Source organism: Lissotriton vulgaris, chromosome 5, assembly GCF_964263255.1.
Source record: "Lissotriton vulgaris chromosome 5, aLisVul1.2, whole genome shotgun sequence".
In the NCBI taxonomy this organism is placed as follows: Eukaryota; Metazoa; Chordata; class Amphibia; order Caudata; family Salamandridae; genus Lissotriton; species Lissotriton vulgaris.
The window spans coordinates 1,749,487,064-1,749,501,163 of record NC_141693.1 but is presented as its reverse complement, the minus strand read 5'-3'; the positions used below and the strand labels follow the sequence as shown (position 1 = coordinate 1,749,501,163).

Here is a 14,100-nt window from a genome sequence, read left to right as displayed (position 1 = left end):
TCCGGCTCCTTCTGTCAGGACCCTGGTCAAACAGCTCCCACCTTTTTTTGACCTTCTGTCAGAAATTCTTGGTGTTTTACTTCAATTTTTGAATTCACAGTTTTTTGCCTTAGAGAGATAGTGCTGCCTTTTTTGAGTTCAAAGTAGGTTAATTTTTTGTCAGAATGACTTCGCTTTTTGACTCCTGCCCTTCCTGTGGGAAGAAAAAGGCTTGGACTGATACACATCCTGTGTGTATACTCTGTCTTCCTGACACACATTCTGCAGGAAATTGTGATCACTGCAAGTCCTTGTCAAGGAGAACTCTCAAGGACAGAGAAATAATTAGAATTTATGGACTTTCTGAGAGAGGTAGGTTTCCAAAGAGACAGAAAAAGTGGAGGATGCGGTTGACGCCGGGAAATGTCCCGACTTGCTCTCCTTCGGCGTCGGGTTCAGCGTGGAAGGTTCCACCGATGACGAGTCAACTTCCCTCGACGGTGAAGACTTCGGCGTCGAGAGCTAAGGTAACTCCGCTGCCGTCAACCGGGCAACTTGCAGCGTAGAGAGAGAGGTCTCCGTTGGAGCAGAGGGGCTCGACGTCGAGACCTCCACCGTCGAAGCCTCAGGTCCAGTCTTTGACGTTGCAGCCTCCGTCAACACCTAGTCATCGGTGTTCGGTGTCGAGGCATCCTCCGTCGGCGTCTAGTCATCGACGCTTGACGTCGAGGCATCCTCCGTCGTCGCCGGGCCATCGGCGGTCGACGTCGAGGCATCCTCCGTCGGCGTCCCATCATCGACGCTCGACGTTGAGGCACTCTCCGTCGACGCCAGGACATCGGACATTGATTATCTAGAAGTACGGCTACCATTATATTCAGGTGGAGTCCCTATGATATAATTAAGCCATATTTTTGCGGTCAAAATTTATGTTGGAATCAGAGCAAGGAATTGAGGCTATTCTTTAGAATCCGTTAGACTATGTTTCTGAGTGACATCTTTTGGTTTGTTCCCAGACATACGGAGGACCAATCTCAACTAACAGTAACTGCCACTGTTGCTTAACTAACGACTGGAATTTTCTACAGTACTGTTCAGAAATGTGCAGGTATAAACCCTTATTTACCTGACCTAATACATCAGTTGGCATGTGGGTGATTGAGTCATTACAATTCCCTCTTCATCTTTGACAGATTTGTTCAAGTCACGTTTCCATCACCACCTAGGGCTTGCATCAAAGAACCCTTGCTTTCCCTCGCAACTCACCTAAGTAAGTCCTTAACCTGGGTAGAAATGGGTGATGGTGATTTACTTACCCGAGAGCAGATGTTTTAAATGAGACTATACATCAGCATATACTTAGGGTTATCTGTCTGAAAAGACTAATGCCATGTATTTTTTTAATTGAAATGTTAAACCATTAGGGTGTTTTACACACGGTTTTCTTGCGTTTAAATATGTTTAGATGATTTGAAATGGATTAACATGTGTAGAATGAATTGGTAATGTTTTTATATTGTATCTACACTGCATTATTGTTTGTCCTGATGATGGTCCTATTGACTTCTGCAACAAAGACCGAAACGTCGACCCTTCACATCGTCTCCTAAGGACATTTGTGTTCCCAAGAGCTTCTCTTTGCCAGCAGTTGGTTTCAGTTGCTCTTCCTCAATGATTGGAGACTAAGTTTTGTTATGAATTGATTTGTTGATTTTTCCATACATCTGTTCATGACATTTCTGTGGGTGATCAAATCACTTGTCTGTTCCCCTTTAATCGATCTTTGAAATATAAAATAATCCATATTTTCATGTATACTAGGATTTCCGTGTGTTCTTTTTCCTTTGCTCAATTGAATGTCAAATCTTTACAGATGTCTTGTTGACACGCCTGAGTAAGATTGATTACAACATACTCCAGGACTAATGCTTATAAATAAATGAAACTATTGAATCAACTAAATCCCTTGTAGACACCCTTTACCTTACATTGTTCATTGCCCAAGCTTACAAGGGTTTATTGGGTTACCCCTTCTTATCGTATATACATGTCAACTTCAGCAAGTCAGTCTCTCAGCCCACCCAGAAGATTCACTTCGTAGGAGATATGCTAGACTCCGAGGTAGGAAAAGTGTTTCCTTTGGAGGAGAGACAGTGTTAAATAACTTTGAAATGTCAACTGGTACTTCGGAGCAAGACTCAAAAAGGGCGCAGAATTACCTCCCTGCTAGGGTCGATGGCATCATGCATCTTCCTGGTCCCGAATGCCAGACTTCGGATGCGTCCTCTTCAGCAGGATCTGGAGGAAAAATGGGACCAACAGTGAGCTCGCTGGGACGACCAGATTACTCTGTCGAACGCAGCTGGAGCGTCCATTCCATGGGGGACCAAAAAGCAAAATATGCAAGTGGAAGTTCTGTGGGATTTTAGTTTGCGGACTGAACATCATCTGCCCCATCTTGTCACTCACGTACAATATGCACGGCAGCCATTTTAGGTACCATGGTCTCCCTGTTCACGATCGATTGCCAGCACGCTCCCCAGACCCTGCGATCATCCCCCGCACACCCTGGCTGCCCCCGCTCTCACATGCATAAGTCATAAACCCTCCCCTTCTGCATGACTCTGTCCTTGGGAGTCACACCCGAGCTTGACCAACACCTCCTTTCCCTTCATGAATACCCCTCTTTTGATAAACCCTCCCTCTACGCTCAATTGTCCACGCGGACCATTCCTTTCATGAATACCTCTCCTTTGATGACCCCTTCCTCTGAGCCCGATTGTCTGCACGGGTCCCAGGCCATCCCCTAGCCGGAGGATACAGTTTATTGCCCCTACTGTATGAAGTCGCCCCCTCTTCAAAGGGGCTACTATTGATCATGGCCTCCCCACCCCCTGAGATCCGATCAGGCGCACACATTCTAAAGAATCGGCGGAACATCCAGCTACGTGATAGCCCCCTTCCTATTGTATATGGGTGAGGACCTCTACTATAGCTACGTGGGAATGGGCCGGAAACGGGGATTCCGGGAATGTCTTCACAGTGTCTTTATTGTAATAAAGAATGGTCACATGCCATAAACCAGTGTATAAAAGGCCAAGCCTCAGAGAGGCTGTTAGAGCACCTCGAAACGATACCTTGTTGTCTGATCTGATGTGTTCTGCTCCGTCGGAATAAAACCTCTATTTCCTGCCTTCCAGTCTCCAGCGCCTGCCTCTTTGTTTGGTAACTAGAATGGTATAGAGGCGGTTAGCGCCGGGCAACTTTGAAACAGGCCATCAGCCCTACCTTTTTTCTACAGTTCTGTTCCATCAACCTCCTCCTGTGCAGACATTGATCACAGACACTTCTCTGTTAGGCTGGGGAGCACACATGGGTCAGCTACAAGTACAGGGTCTGTGGTCTCCCAAAGAAAGTACCTACCACATCAACATGCTGGAGTTGAGAGCAGTCCACTTAGCTCTCAAAGCGTTCCTTCCCTCGATTCAAAAAGCTTCAGTGTTAGTACAGACAGACAACACCACCACAATGTACTACCTGAACAAACAGGGGGGAACACGCTCAAGGACTCTTTCATTGGAAGCCCAACGCATCTGGCATTTGCATCTGGCTCGCAAGTTGTCCGTCACAGCAGTCCACCTCCCAGGAGAGCAGAACGTAATGGTGGACGCTCTAAGCCGTCATTTCGGCGACAGGGAAGACTGGGTCCTCCACGACGCAGTAGTAGAAGACATCTTCCAGTCCTGGGGTCGCCCCACCATAGATCCGTTCGCGGATGACCAAAACACCAAATGCCGAGACTTCGCCTCAAGGTTTTACCGGCCAGGATCGAGAGGGAATGCTCTTTTGATAGACTGGTCATGGGAATTTGTGTACGCCTTTCCACCCCTTCCATTGATCCCGAAGGTGGTGAGCAAGCTGACACGCTCGTGCAAGACGATGATCCTCATCGCCCAGACTGGCCGAGGTAGTGGTGGTACACGGACCAGCTTCACCTGTCAGTGACTCCTCACAAGAGGCTACCATGCAGGCAGGACCTGTTATGCAAGATGAACGGGAGGATCCATCATCCCAACCTTCCGTCACTGAGCTTGGCAGCATGGCTCCTGAGGTCATACAATACGGCCATCTAGGACTGTTGCAAGACTGCATGTCCATCCTAAAAGAGGCGAGACGTCTTTCCACTACACATTCTTATGCATTAAAATGGAAGCGATTCTATATGTGGTGTATGACGAATGGTCATAATCCTATTCAGAGTCAGGAAGAGGCAGTCCTCTTCAGCAGGATCTGGAGGACAAATGGGACCAACAGTGAGCTCGCTCGGACGACCAGATTACTCTGTCAAACGCAGCTCGAGGGTCCATTCCATGGGGGACCAAAAAGCAAAATATGCAAGTGGAAGTTCTGTGGGATTTTAGTTTGCGGACTGAACATCATCTGCGCCATCTTGTCACTCACGTACAATATGCACGGCAGCCATTTTAGGTACCATGGTCTCCCTGTTCACGATCGATCGCCAGCGCGCTCCCCTGACCCTGCGATCATCCCCCGCACACCCTGGCTGCCCCCGCTCTCACATGTATAAGTCATAAACCCTCCCCTTCCGCATGACTCTTTCCTTGGGAGTCACACCCGCGCCTGACCAACACCTCCTTTCCCTTCATGAATACCCCTCTTTTGATAAACCCTCCCTCTACGCTCAATTGTCCACGCGGACCATTCCTTTCATGAATACCTCTCCTTTGATGACCCCTTCCTCTGAGCCCGATTGTCTGCACGGGTCCCAGGCCATCCCCTAGCCGGAGGATACAGTTTATTGCCCCTACTGTATGAAGTCGCCCCCTCTTCAAAGGGGCTACTATTGATCATGGCCTCCCCACCCCCTGAGATCCGATCAGGCGCACACATTCTAAAGAATCGGCGGAACATCCAGCTACGTGATAGCCCCCTTCCTATTGTATATGGGTGAGGACCTCTATTATAGCTACGTGTGGGAATGGGCCGGAAACGGGGATTCCGGGGATGTCTTCACAGTGTCTTTATTGTAATAAAGAATGGTCACATGCCATAAACCAGTGTATAAAAGGCCAAGCCTCAGAGAGGCTGTTAGAGCACCTCGAAACGATACCTTGTTGTCTGATCTGATGTGTTCTGCTCCGTCGGAATAAAACTTCTGTTTCCTGCCTTCCAGTCTCCAGCGCCTGCCTCTTTGTTTGGTAACTAGAATGGTATAGAGGCGGTTAGCGCCAGGCAACTTTGAAAAAGGCCATCAGCCCTACCTTTTTTCTACAATTGGCGTCCCAAACGTTGGGCCCATCAGTGACTCGTGGATCCAGTGGGAGAGGTCCAGAAGACAGAGTAAACGACTGCAACGATCAGGAGAGCTCCTGTCCGATAGACCCTCGTCTGACAGCCGATCATCTGAACTTCACTGGTTCCGAACAGACCTCTCTCGAGTGATCTACGGTCCTGACTGGGAACCACCAGGAGTGCCGCGAAGATCACGAAGAATAGAGGACGATCGGGCGCTGGATTCGGAAGACAGGAAACTGTCCATGCGGTCCGGGTAAGGTCGTGTAAATGCGACAAATTGCGAAATGATTGTTTGATTTGGATAATACTAGTATTACTCTTTGAATTGTTGGTTCTTTTGGAGATTCGCTGTCTGCAAACGGAGAAGAACAGGCTCTCTCTTTGCAGGCAGTGAAGGATAGGTAACGCAGACCTTTGTCCCCGTTGTAATCCGTCGTGCCTATCTTCCTCCCTCACTGATTGATTGTTTGGCCCGAACTGTTGTTCGCGGATTGTTTTCTGGAGATTCTCTGTCTGCAAACAGGGAAGAACAGGTTCTCTCTTTGCAGGTAGTGAAAGGGTAGGTAACGCAGACTTTTGTCCCCATTGTAACCCGTCGTGCCTACTTATTCTCCCCATTGATTGTTTGATTGACCGAACATTGACTGTTCGATATTGGTTCTTTCGAGGTATTCACCGCCTGCAAACAACGAAGAATAGAAATATTCTGTCTAGTCTTTGCACGCAGTGATAAGATAGGTAGTGCAGACTTTTGTCTCCGTTGTAATCCGTCATGCCTATCTTCTCCCCATTGATTGGTAGCCTGTTTAGCCCGGGCCGCTTATTAGAGATGAACCATCCAGCTCCACTGGAAGGCACCCCTAATAAGAACATGTTCATTAAGCATGGACTAGTCGCTATAGCTTATAATAAGTTATGGCATAAATATACAAAGAAGGACCCGGAAAGTCAGTGGCCACTGATAGGTTCCTTTGATGATCATAAAATAGAAACATTAGAAGCAGCGCTCCAGAAAAATAAGACTACGCCCACCATGCTCGATAGTGTCGGCATGTGGCGCAAAGAAGCAGAACAACGGAAGAAAAGAGAAGAAGCAAAAATAGGGAAAGAATTACGAAAGGCAGCCCACCTGGCCGCTAAGCAACTAGAAGAAGAAACAAAAGAAAGAGAGGAAGCTAGACAAAAGCAAGAATCAGGGTCGACAGGCCAATGCCCTGTTAGGACCCCCTCTACGCTCTATCCCGAGCTGCCCTCCAAACAACGGGCGAACGATGAGTTACTGCTAGGCCCTCCGATCATCTACATGCCCCCTCCATACGCCCCCTGCCAACGTGCTGTGAGTGCGAATGAGAGTGACCTTAGCGCTAGTGCCCCAGCCCTCACGGCCTCCGCACCGGCCGCGTCAGTAACGACATCAGATGACCCCGAGGCTACCAGCCAGACCAAATAGATTGAGCAAAGATGAGCGGGATGGGATTGACAAGATAGTGAAGACACTAGTAGAACGGAAAGAGAGCGAAGAATACACGATGGATATGCACAATTCACACGCCGGTAGCCACAGACGGCATTTCATTTTACGATTCAGCTACCACACCCTGAATGCATATGAGGATAGGTATCAGAATAAGGGCCCCGCTAAACTGACAGCTCTATATAGAAAGGTCGATGTTGGAGATTGGACTGAACACGATGTGACGGACCTCTTCATGCAAACGCTTGAAGTCTTCCGCCACCTCACGGAACAGAAACCAGAAGTCAAGATTACAGTCCCTGAAACGACCGAGTCCCCATTAGAAGTAGCCAACACTATGATGCCGATCAGAGAAGCGGCCCCTTACTGGGTTCCGCCACGAGGTCAGGGAACAAACGACGATATCAATCACACAGATGCAAAGGGAAGGGTTGTGTACAATTGGGTTTATCAACCATGGGATCAACAAGATATCTTAACTTTTAGGCAAACCCTGCCCGATTTAAGAAAGAACCCGACAGCATTTTATACCGAATTAGGCACAGCCTTGGGTTCGACGATAATGACTTTAGCGGACATTGACTTGTTTTTCGGGTTATGTCTGCCGGCTGACGTGTGGAAGCAAATCCGGAAAGCCGACCACACAGATCTGTTCGGACATACCTGGAATCAACTCAGTGAGCTAGATAGGCAGCGAGAGCCCGGAAGGAAACCCGTAAAAGATATACTGGAACTCCCAGACAAAATAGTTAAGAAGCTAAAGACATTGATCCCAGAGAAAAAGGTAGATTGGTCGATAGTCACGGCTTGCCGTCAGAAACCCCAGGAAGACGTATCAGAATACTTCTCCCGATTTGAGACGGTGTTCTCCAACTACAGTGGCCAAGACATGACCACCGCCACCGGACAACACCTGTTTGCGCAAAATTATGTAAAGGGTCTATCGCAAGAGGTCTCCCAAAAGTTACAGACGAGCGAGAGTAGTTGGGGGGCCTCCAAACCCGCGGCTATCCTTCAGATGGCTCAGTACTACGAACACCAAAAGAATGAGAGTGATAGGGCATCCGAGAGAAAGAAGAAAGATTTGAAAGAAAGGGTGATGATAGATCAGATACAAGGGGTAGCGGTCGGAAGAGAACCCCGCGGGGGGAACTACCAATCAACCGCCCCTAGAAATCCACCTCCTAAAGATCGCACCCCGACACCCCACATTGGACGTAGAGACATTAGCGAGGACCAGTGTGCCTTCTGCAAAGGATTCGGCCATTGGAAATCCCAGTGTCCGGTTCTGTTGGAGATGAACAGAAATAGGGACCCCAAGGACGTAGCGGGTGGACCGAGAAATAAAGGACAGGGACGAGGGTACACAAATGACACCAACACCGACAGACCAGGGAGATCGAACACGTTTGACCGTCCCCGACAGAACCAGTATCAACTATCAGACAGTGAGAATGCCCCCGACTTTGCATAGGACTGCCAGGGGCAAGGGAGGGATCCAGTCGAGCTCTGTGTTGACCAGCAAGGTCCTTACGTCACCGCTAAGGTCCTGGGTACAAAGTCTCCATTTTTGGTAGATACTGGGGCGACACGTAGTGTGTTATCGAAACGACTGATTCCAAGGGCACCCTTGTCTGGCTCACACATTACATCGATAGGTTTCGATGGGACGCCCTCCACTAACCCCCTGTCCGTACCTATCTCCTTTGACCTAGAAAACAACCTCACTGACACAACATTTTTGCTCTCCTCCAACTCCCCTGACGCCATTATGGGCATTGATTTATTAAAGCATTTTCGAGCTACCATTAGGTGTTCCCCAGATGGAGTCCGAGTCATCCTGTACGACAACCCGAGCATGTCCAAATCCTGCCCAGCACGACACATGTACTCCATAACTGACGCTGACCTGTCCTTGCTCGACACCCTGCCACCGTACCTATGAGCCAAAAATGACTGATGTAGGACGAATGATGATTGACCCTGTGCACATAACTGTAAGACAAGACGCAATGCTCCCGAAACTCCCACAGTATCGGATATCGCCCGAGGGTGAGAAGGCACTGGTAGCGATCATTCAGTCCCTAGTAGATGCAGGAGTGGTAGAGGAAGTAGTTAGCAATGTCTGCTCTATCCTACCCATTGTTAAGAAGCAAGGCGAGGGAGATGAGAAAGCGTACCGCTTCATCATCGACCTGCGGGAGGTTAACAAAGTGGTGGTACCCCAGTACCCCGTAGTCTCAGACATCACCACCATTCTGACCCTCATCCCGTCCACTGCCACCACCTTCACTGTCATTGACCTCAAAAATGCATTTTTCTCTATCCCCATCCACCCAGACAGCCGTTATCTCTTCGGCTTCACCCTAAAATCCCGCTCGTACCGATTTTGTAGAGCTCCCCAGGGCTACACTGAAAGTCCCAGCATTTACAGCCAGGCCCTCAAGAGACAGCTGGATGCCGTCCAGCTACCAGATGGAGTGGTATTGATCCAATATGTCGATGATATCCTTTTGGCGGCCGACACCACTCCACTTGCAATCACAGCCACTGTCCAACTCTTACACTTTCTTGCAGAAAATGGCCACAAAGTCTCCAAAAAGAAATTGCAGTTCTGCCAGCCTCAAGTGACATACCTAGGCCATCTCCTGTCCAAAGAAGGGAGGAACCTTACGCCCGATCGAATCCAAGCCATCCTAGACACCCCCATTCCAAAAACACAAAAGCAAGTCCGTTCTTTGGTGGGTCTTACCTCTTTCTGCAGACAATGGTTACCAAATTTCAGCCTCATTATAAAACCCCTACTTTCCTTGTTGGCCAAAGATGTCCCCTTCCCGCTCCCTTGGAACCCCGAATGCCAAGCGTCCTTTAAAGAGTTGCGGGATGCCCTTTGTTCAGCACCTGTCCTGGGAACACCGGATTACTCCAAGCCCTTCTCCCTCTTCACTCACGAAAGGGAGGGATGCGCGTTGTCTGTCCTAACTCAGCCCATCGGCCCCAAGCAGCGCCCTTGTGCCTACTTTTCTGCCACTCTTGACCCCGTAGCCAGAGCTTTGCCTGCCTGCCTTCGAGCAGTAGCCGCCGCTGCTGTCTCTATCCGTCAGACCGAGGGAATCGTGCTTTCGAACTCCCTCACTGTGCTAGTACCCCATGCGGTCGACACCCTTTTGAACCAGACCAAAACTCAACACCTGACTAGTGCACGACTGACGGGGTACGAATTGACACTACTTGCACCCCACATCCCTCTGAAGAGATGTACGACTTTGAATCCTGCCACACTACTGCCCTTGCCTGAAAATGACCCCGATGTGCCTCCCATACACGACTGTGTGACCCTCACGGACGAACAGACTAGGAGTAGAATTGACCTCCAAGACACTGCTTTTACAGACCCTGATGGAGAGCTATGGGTAGACGGCTCATGCATCAAACTCCCAGATGGCACCACTTCAGTCGCCTATGCGGTAACGACAGCCCGAACAGTAGTTGAGACAGCCCGCATCACACAACGATCTGCGCAAGCGGCAGAGCTAATTGCCCTCACACGGGCATGTATCATAGCAACAGGGACCACGGCAAACATTTACACAGACAGCCAGTATGCCTTTGGGGTGGTTCATCATTTTGGGCTCCTGTGGAGGGAAAGGGGATTCCTGACGTCCCATGGCACACCCATCCTCCACGGAGATCTGGTTTCCGCTCTGATTGAAGCAGTTCTCCTCCCCAAACGATTAGCAGTGATCAAGTGTCAGGCACACAAGAAGGTGACGGACTTAGTCGGACAAGGAAACGCGCTGGCAGATATCACTGCACGAACAACAGCTGAGAATAGGACAATGACACGCATGTATGTGACCAGGTCACAAGCAGAGAAATGGGCTAACGCTAGGGAGACCATTAGAGACATCCAGTCGGCCAGCACCCCTCACGAACTGACCGAGTGGGCACGGGTGGGTTTGAAGGACGATGAAGGCTGCTGGCGGACAAAAGAGGCCAACAAATGGTTGCTGCCTGACTCATACCTGATCCCCATACTGACCATGGCACATTCCCCCGCACACATAGGATCTGCCCCCATGATCGAACTCATTTCCAAAGTCTGGCACAACGACAAAATTCCCGACTCAGCCAAACGCCTGGTCCAGCAGTGCCTTATCTGTCTGCAACACAACCCGGGGAAAGGAACTGTGGTGCCCCGGGGAGGGTTTGGGGTCCCCGACCACCCCTTTGAGGTCCTCCAGATGGACTACATCCAGCTAGAGAGATGCCAAAGCTTGAAGTATGTACTAGTCATTGTATGTGCCTTCAGTAAATGGGTAGAAGCCTATCCAACCCGTGATAACACTGCCATGACTACTGCCAAAGTACTACTGAAAGAGTTTTTCCCCCACTACGGCCTTTGTCAAATTTTATGGAGCGACAACGGCCCCCACTTCATAGCTGAAGTTATCCAACTAATCTTGAAGGGGTTGGGTGTGAAGCAAAGGTTCCATGCGGTCTTCCACCCCCAATCTGCTGGTTTGGTGGAACGACACAACGCTACATTGAAGCTGAAACTGTCAAAAATAGTGGCCACCACAGGACTTAAATGGCCAGATGCCCTCCCACTGGCATTGCTATCGATGCGCTCCACCCCCACTAAGCACCATTTGACCCCCTACGAGGTTGTATTCGGACGACCAATGAACCTTTGGACTGCCCCCAAACCGACCTCCATTCATGACGTCCCGGACGTCCTACTGTCTGATTACTTGTACAAATTAACTAAAACATTGTCTCTCATTCATCAGCAGGTGCAGCAGGCCATCCCCGATGCTTCCAGGGGTCCGGGCCACGACATCCAACCGGGGGACTATGTGTTAGTCCGGAATTTTCAACGGGCGAAGAGTCTACAACCCCGGTGGACGGGCCCCTGGCAAGTACTGATCACCACCCGGACGGCTCTTCGAGTGGAGGGGAAACAGCACTGGCTGCACGCGCACCACTGTAAGAAGGTCTCCTCGACCCTGGCCACAACCGAAAACATCGACAACCAGGAAGAGCTCCTGAACAAGGATCGACCATCACTGAACTGCTATCCTGATACCGAGGCACTTGAACTTGCAAAATTCCCTGATCCCACTGTGCCATCCAGAGAAGGGTATTTCCTGCGTCGAAAGGAGGGAGCTTCGGCTAAGTAGACCACAGACTAAGTTAAATCTCAGAACGGTGACCTAAATACCACCAAGGGTCACCCGGAGAGAAGCTAAACGAAGTCTGTGGTTCTGCCCGCTACCGAGCACCTTGAAAATGATGGAAGCGCCAGATAAGAAGATGATGGAAGCGCCAGATAAGAAGATGATGGAGGCAGCCGGAAATACCCACTACAGGAACCCAAAGACTGACAATATGCACAAATCAAAGACAATCGCCTTCTTCATTGTCTTTCTCTTTTGCCTCCTCCTCATGACTTCCTTCTGGATCTTGGAGGAAAGCACACCTGCACATCAGATATTGCTAACCACTTCACAACCAATGACTATGAAAGAGCATCACCTGATCTCCCTCTCACCTCAGCTCCGAGAGAGGCGTAAGGAGTTCTGGAACAATTCCTTTGTACAACTGTTGCACCAGCACAACCTTGCTGCAAATGCCACCAACTGCTGGATCTGTGTACTGCTCCCGCATGCCACCGGTCACTCCATCCCCTTCATCCCTTCTCCTTTCTCAGTTCATGGCTCCTGCCTTGCCTGGTTGATCCTCTTGCAAGAAAGCCACAAGGACAACGCCACTTCCGGTCAGACAGTGTCACACTTCTACTACGGGTTCTGGCTGAACAAAACCGGAAGGACATCTGCTCCCTTTTGCCCCGTGCCCTCCGGTTCCGCCTTCCATATGGACATCCCGGCCAAAGAGCGGGTGGAAATGCAAGTGCTCCATAACCCAGCTAGACCCACCTTTTCCTACCTACGGAAGCGAACCGCTGCCACTCTGACTGAGGCTCTGTCTGTTATCAATGTCACGGGCCTTGTGTGCATCGAAGGACTGGGAACGCAGCTGGTGGGTCACAGTGCCTGCCACATCACCAGGTCATTGGACTCAATTGATCCCCCCTCATTTGTCGCTTCTCCGAATATGTACTTTGTTTGTGGCACCAAAGCGTACACTTGGCTCCCGAAAGGTTGGAGGGGTACTTGCTACATCGCCTTCGTTCTTCCCCCCACATACGTAGCCTCTGCTAACCATCACCGGCAGAGACGCGCAAGTGACATTGGACAAGCCGACTCCACTGGAGCACAGTTCCTTGATGCAGTGAAGGGACTTGTTCCCCTGTGGGGCCCAATGGCGAACAGCCGCGCCATCCGACACCTGACCCAAGCAGTAGAAACAACCATCAACATCACTGCTGGCATCCTCGCTAACAACACGGCTGAGCTTCAGGCGGTCCGCCTCGTGGCCCTTCAAAACCGCCTTGTTCTAGATGTGGTTCTCGCCGACCGTGGAGGAGCATGCCGCATCATCGGATCTAGCTGCTGCACCTATGTGCCAGATAACTCGCCCTCAGTCTACAAAGCAATTGAACACCTCCATAGACTTTCCTCGGAGATTCGCCAAGAGCAAGAAGGATGGTCGCTTGGGAGCTGGTTTTGGGATACTTTGAAGGACTGGGGATGGAGGTTGTTTACATTTATATTGATACCGGTTGTAGTAATATGTGGGTGTTGCCTAGGTATTCAATGCTTGCCATCTTTGTGTGTACTGATCTCTAACTGCGTGTGCCCTAAGACTTTGGACTTCAGAACTGAGCACATGAGTCCCCTCTATGAGGTAGAAATACGTGGCCTTATGGGGATAGATCCGAATTGACAAGTTGGCGAGATATGTTAAAAGGGAGGACTGTGGGATTTTAATTTGCGGACTGAACATCATCTGCCCCATCTTGTCACTCACGTACAATATGCACGGCAGCCATTTTAGGTACCATGGTCTCCCTGTTCACGATCGATCGCCAGCGTGCTCCCCTGACCCTGCGATCATCCCCCGCACACCCTGGCTGCCCCCGCTCTCAGATGCATAAGTCATAAACCCTCCCCTTCCGCATGACTCTGTCCTTGGGAGTCACACCCGCGCCTGACCAACACCTCCTTTCCCTTCATGAATACCCCTCTTTTGATAAACCCTCCCTCTACGCTCAATTGTCCACGCGGACCATTCCTTTCATGAATACCTCTCCTTTGATGACCCCTTCCTCTGAGCCCGATTGTCTGCACGGGTCCCAGGCCATCCCCTAGCCGGAGGATACAGTTTATTGCCCCTACTGTATGAAGTCGCCCCCTCTTCAAAGGGGC

General features: G+C 50.0%; 1 protein-coding gene across 1 annotated transcript; it reads left to right on the top strand.

Moving 5' to 3' along the window:
• Positions 1 to 12,061: 12,061 nt before the first annotated feature.
• LOC147717092 (endogenous retrovirus group FC1 member 1 Env polyprotein-like) lies at positions 12,062 to 13,618 on the top strand. The gene has a single exon (XM_086920479.1). It carries the CDS (start codon positions 12,062 to 12,064, stop codon positions 13,616 to 13,618), a length of 1,557 nt encoding a protein of 518 aa, XP_086776605.1.
• The last annotated feature ends 482 nt before the right edge of the window (positions 13,619 to 14,100 follow it).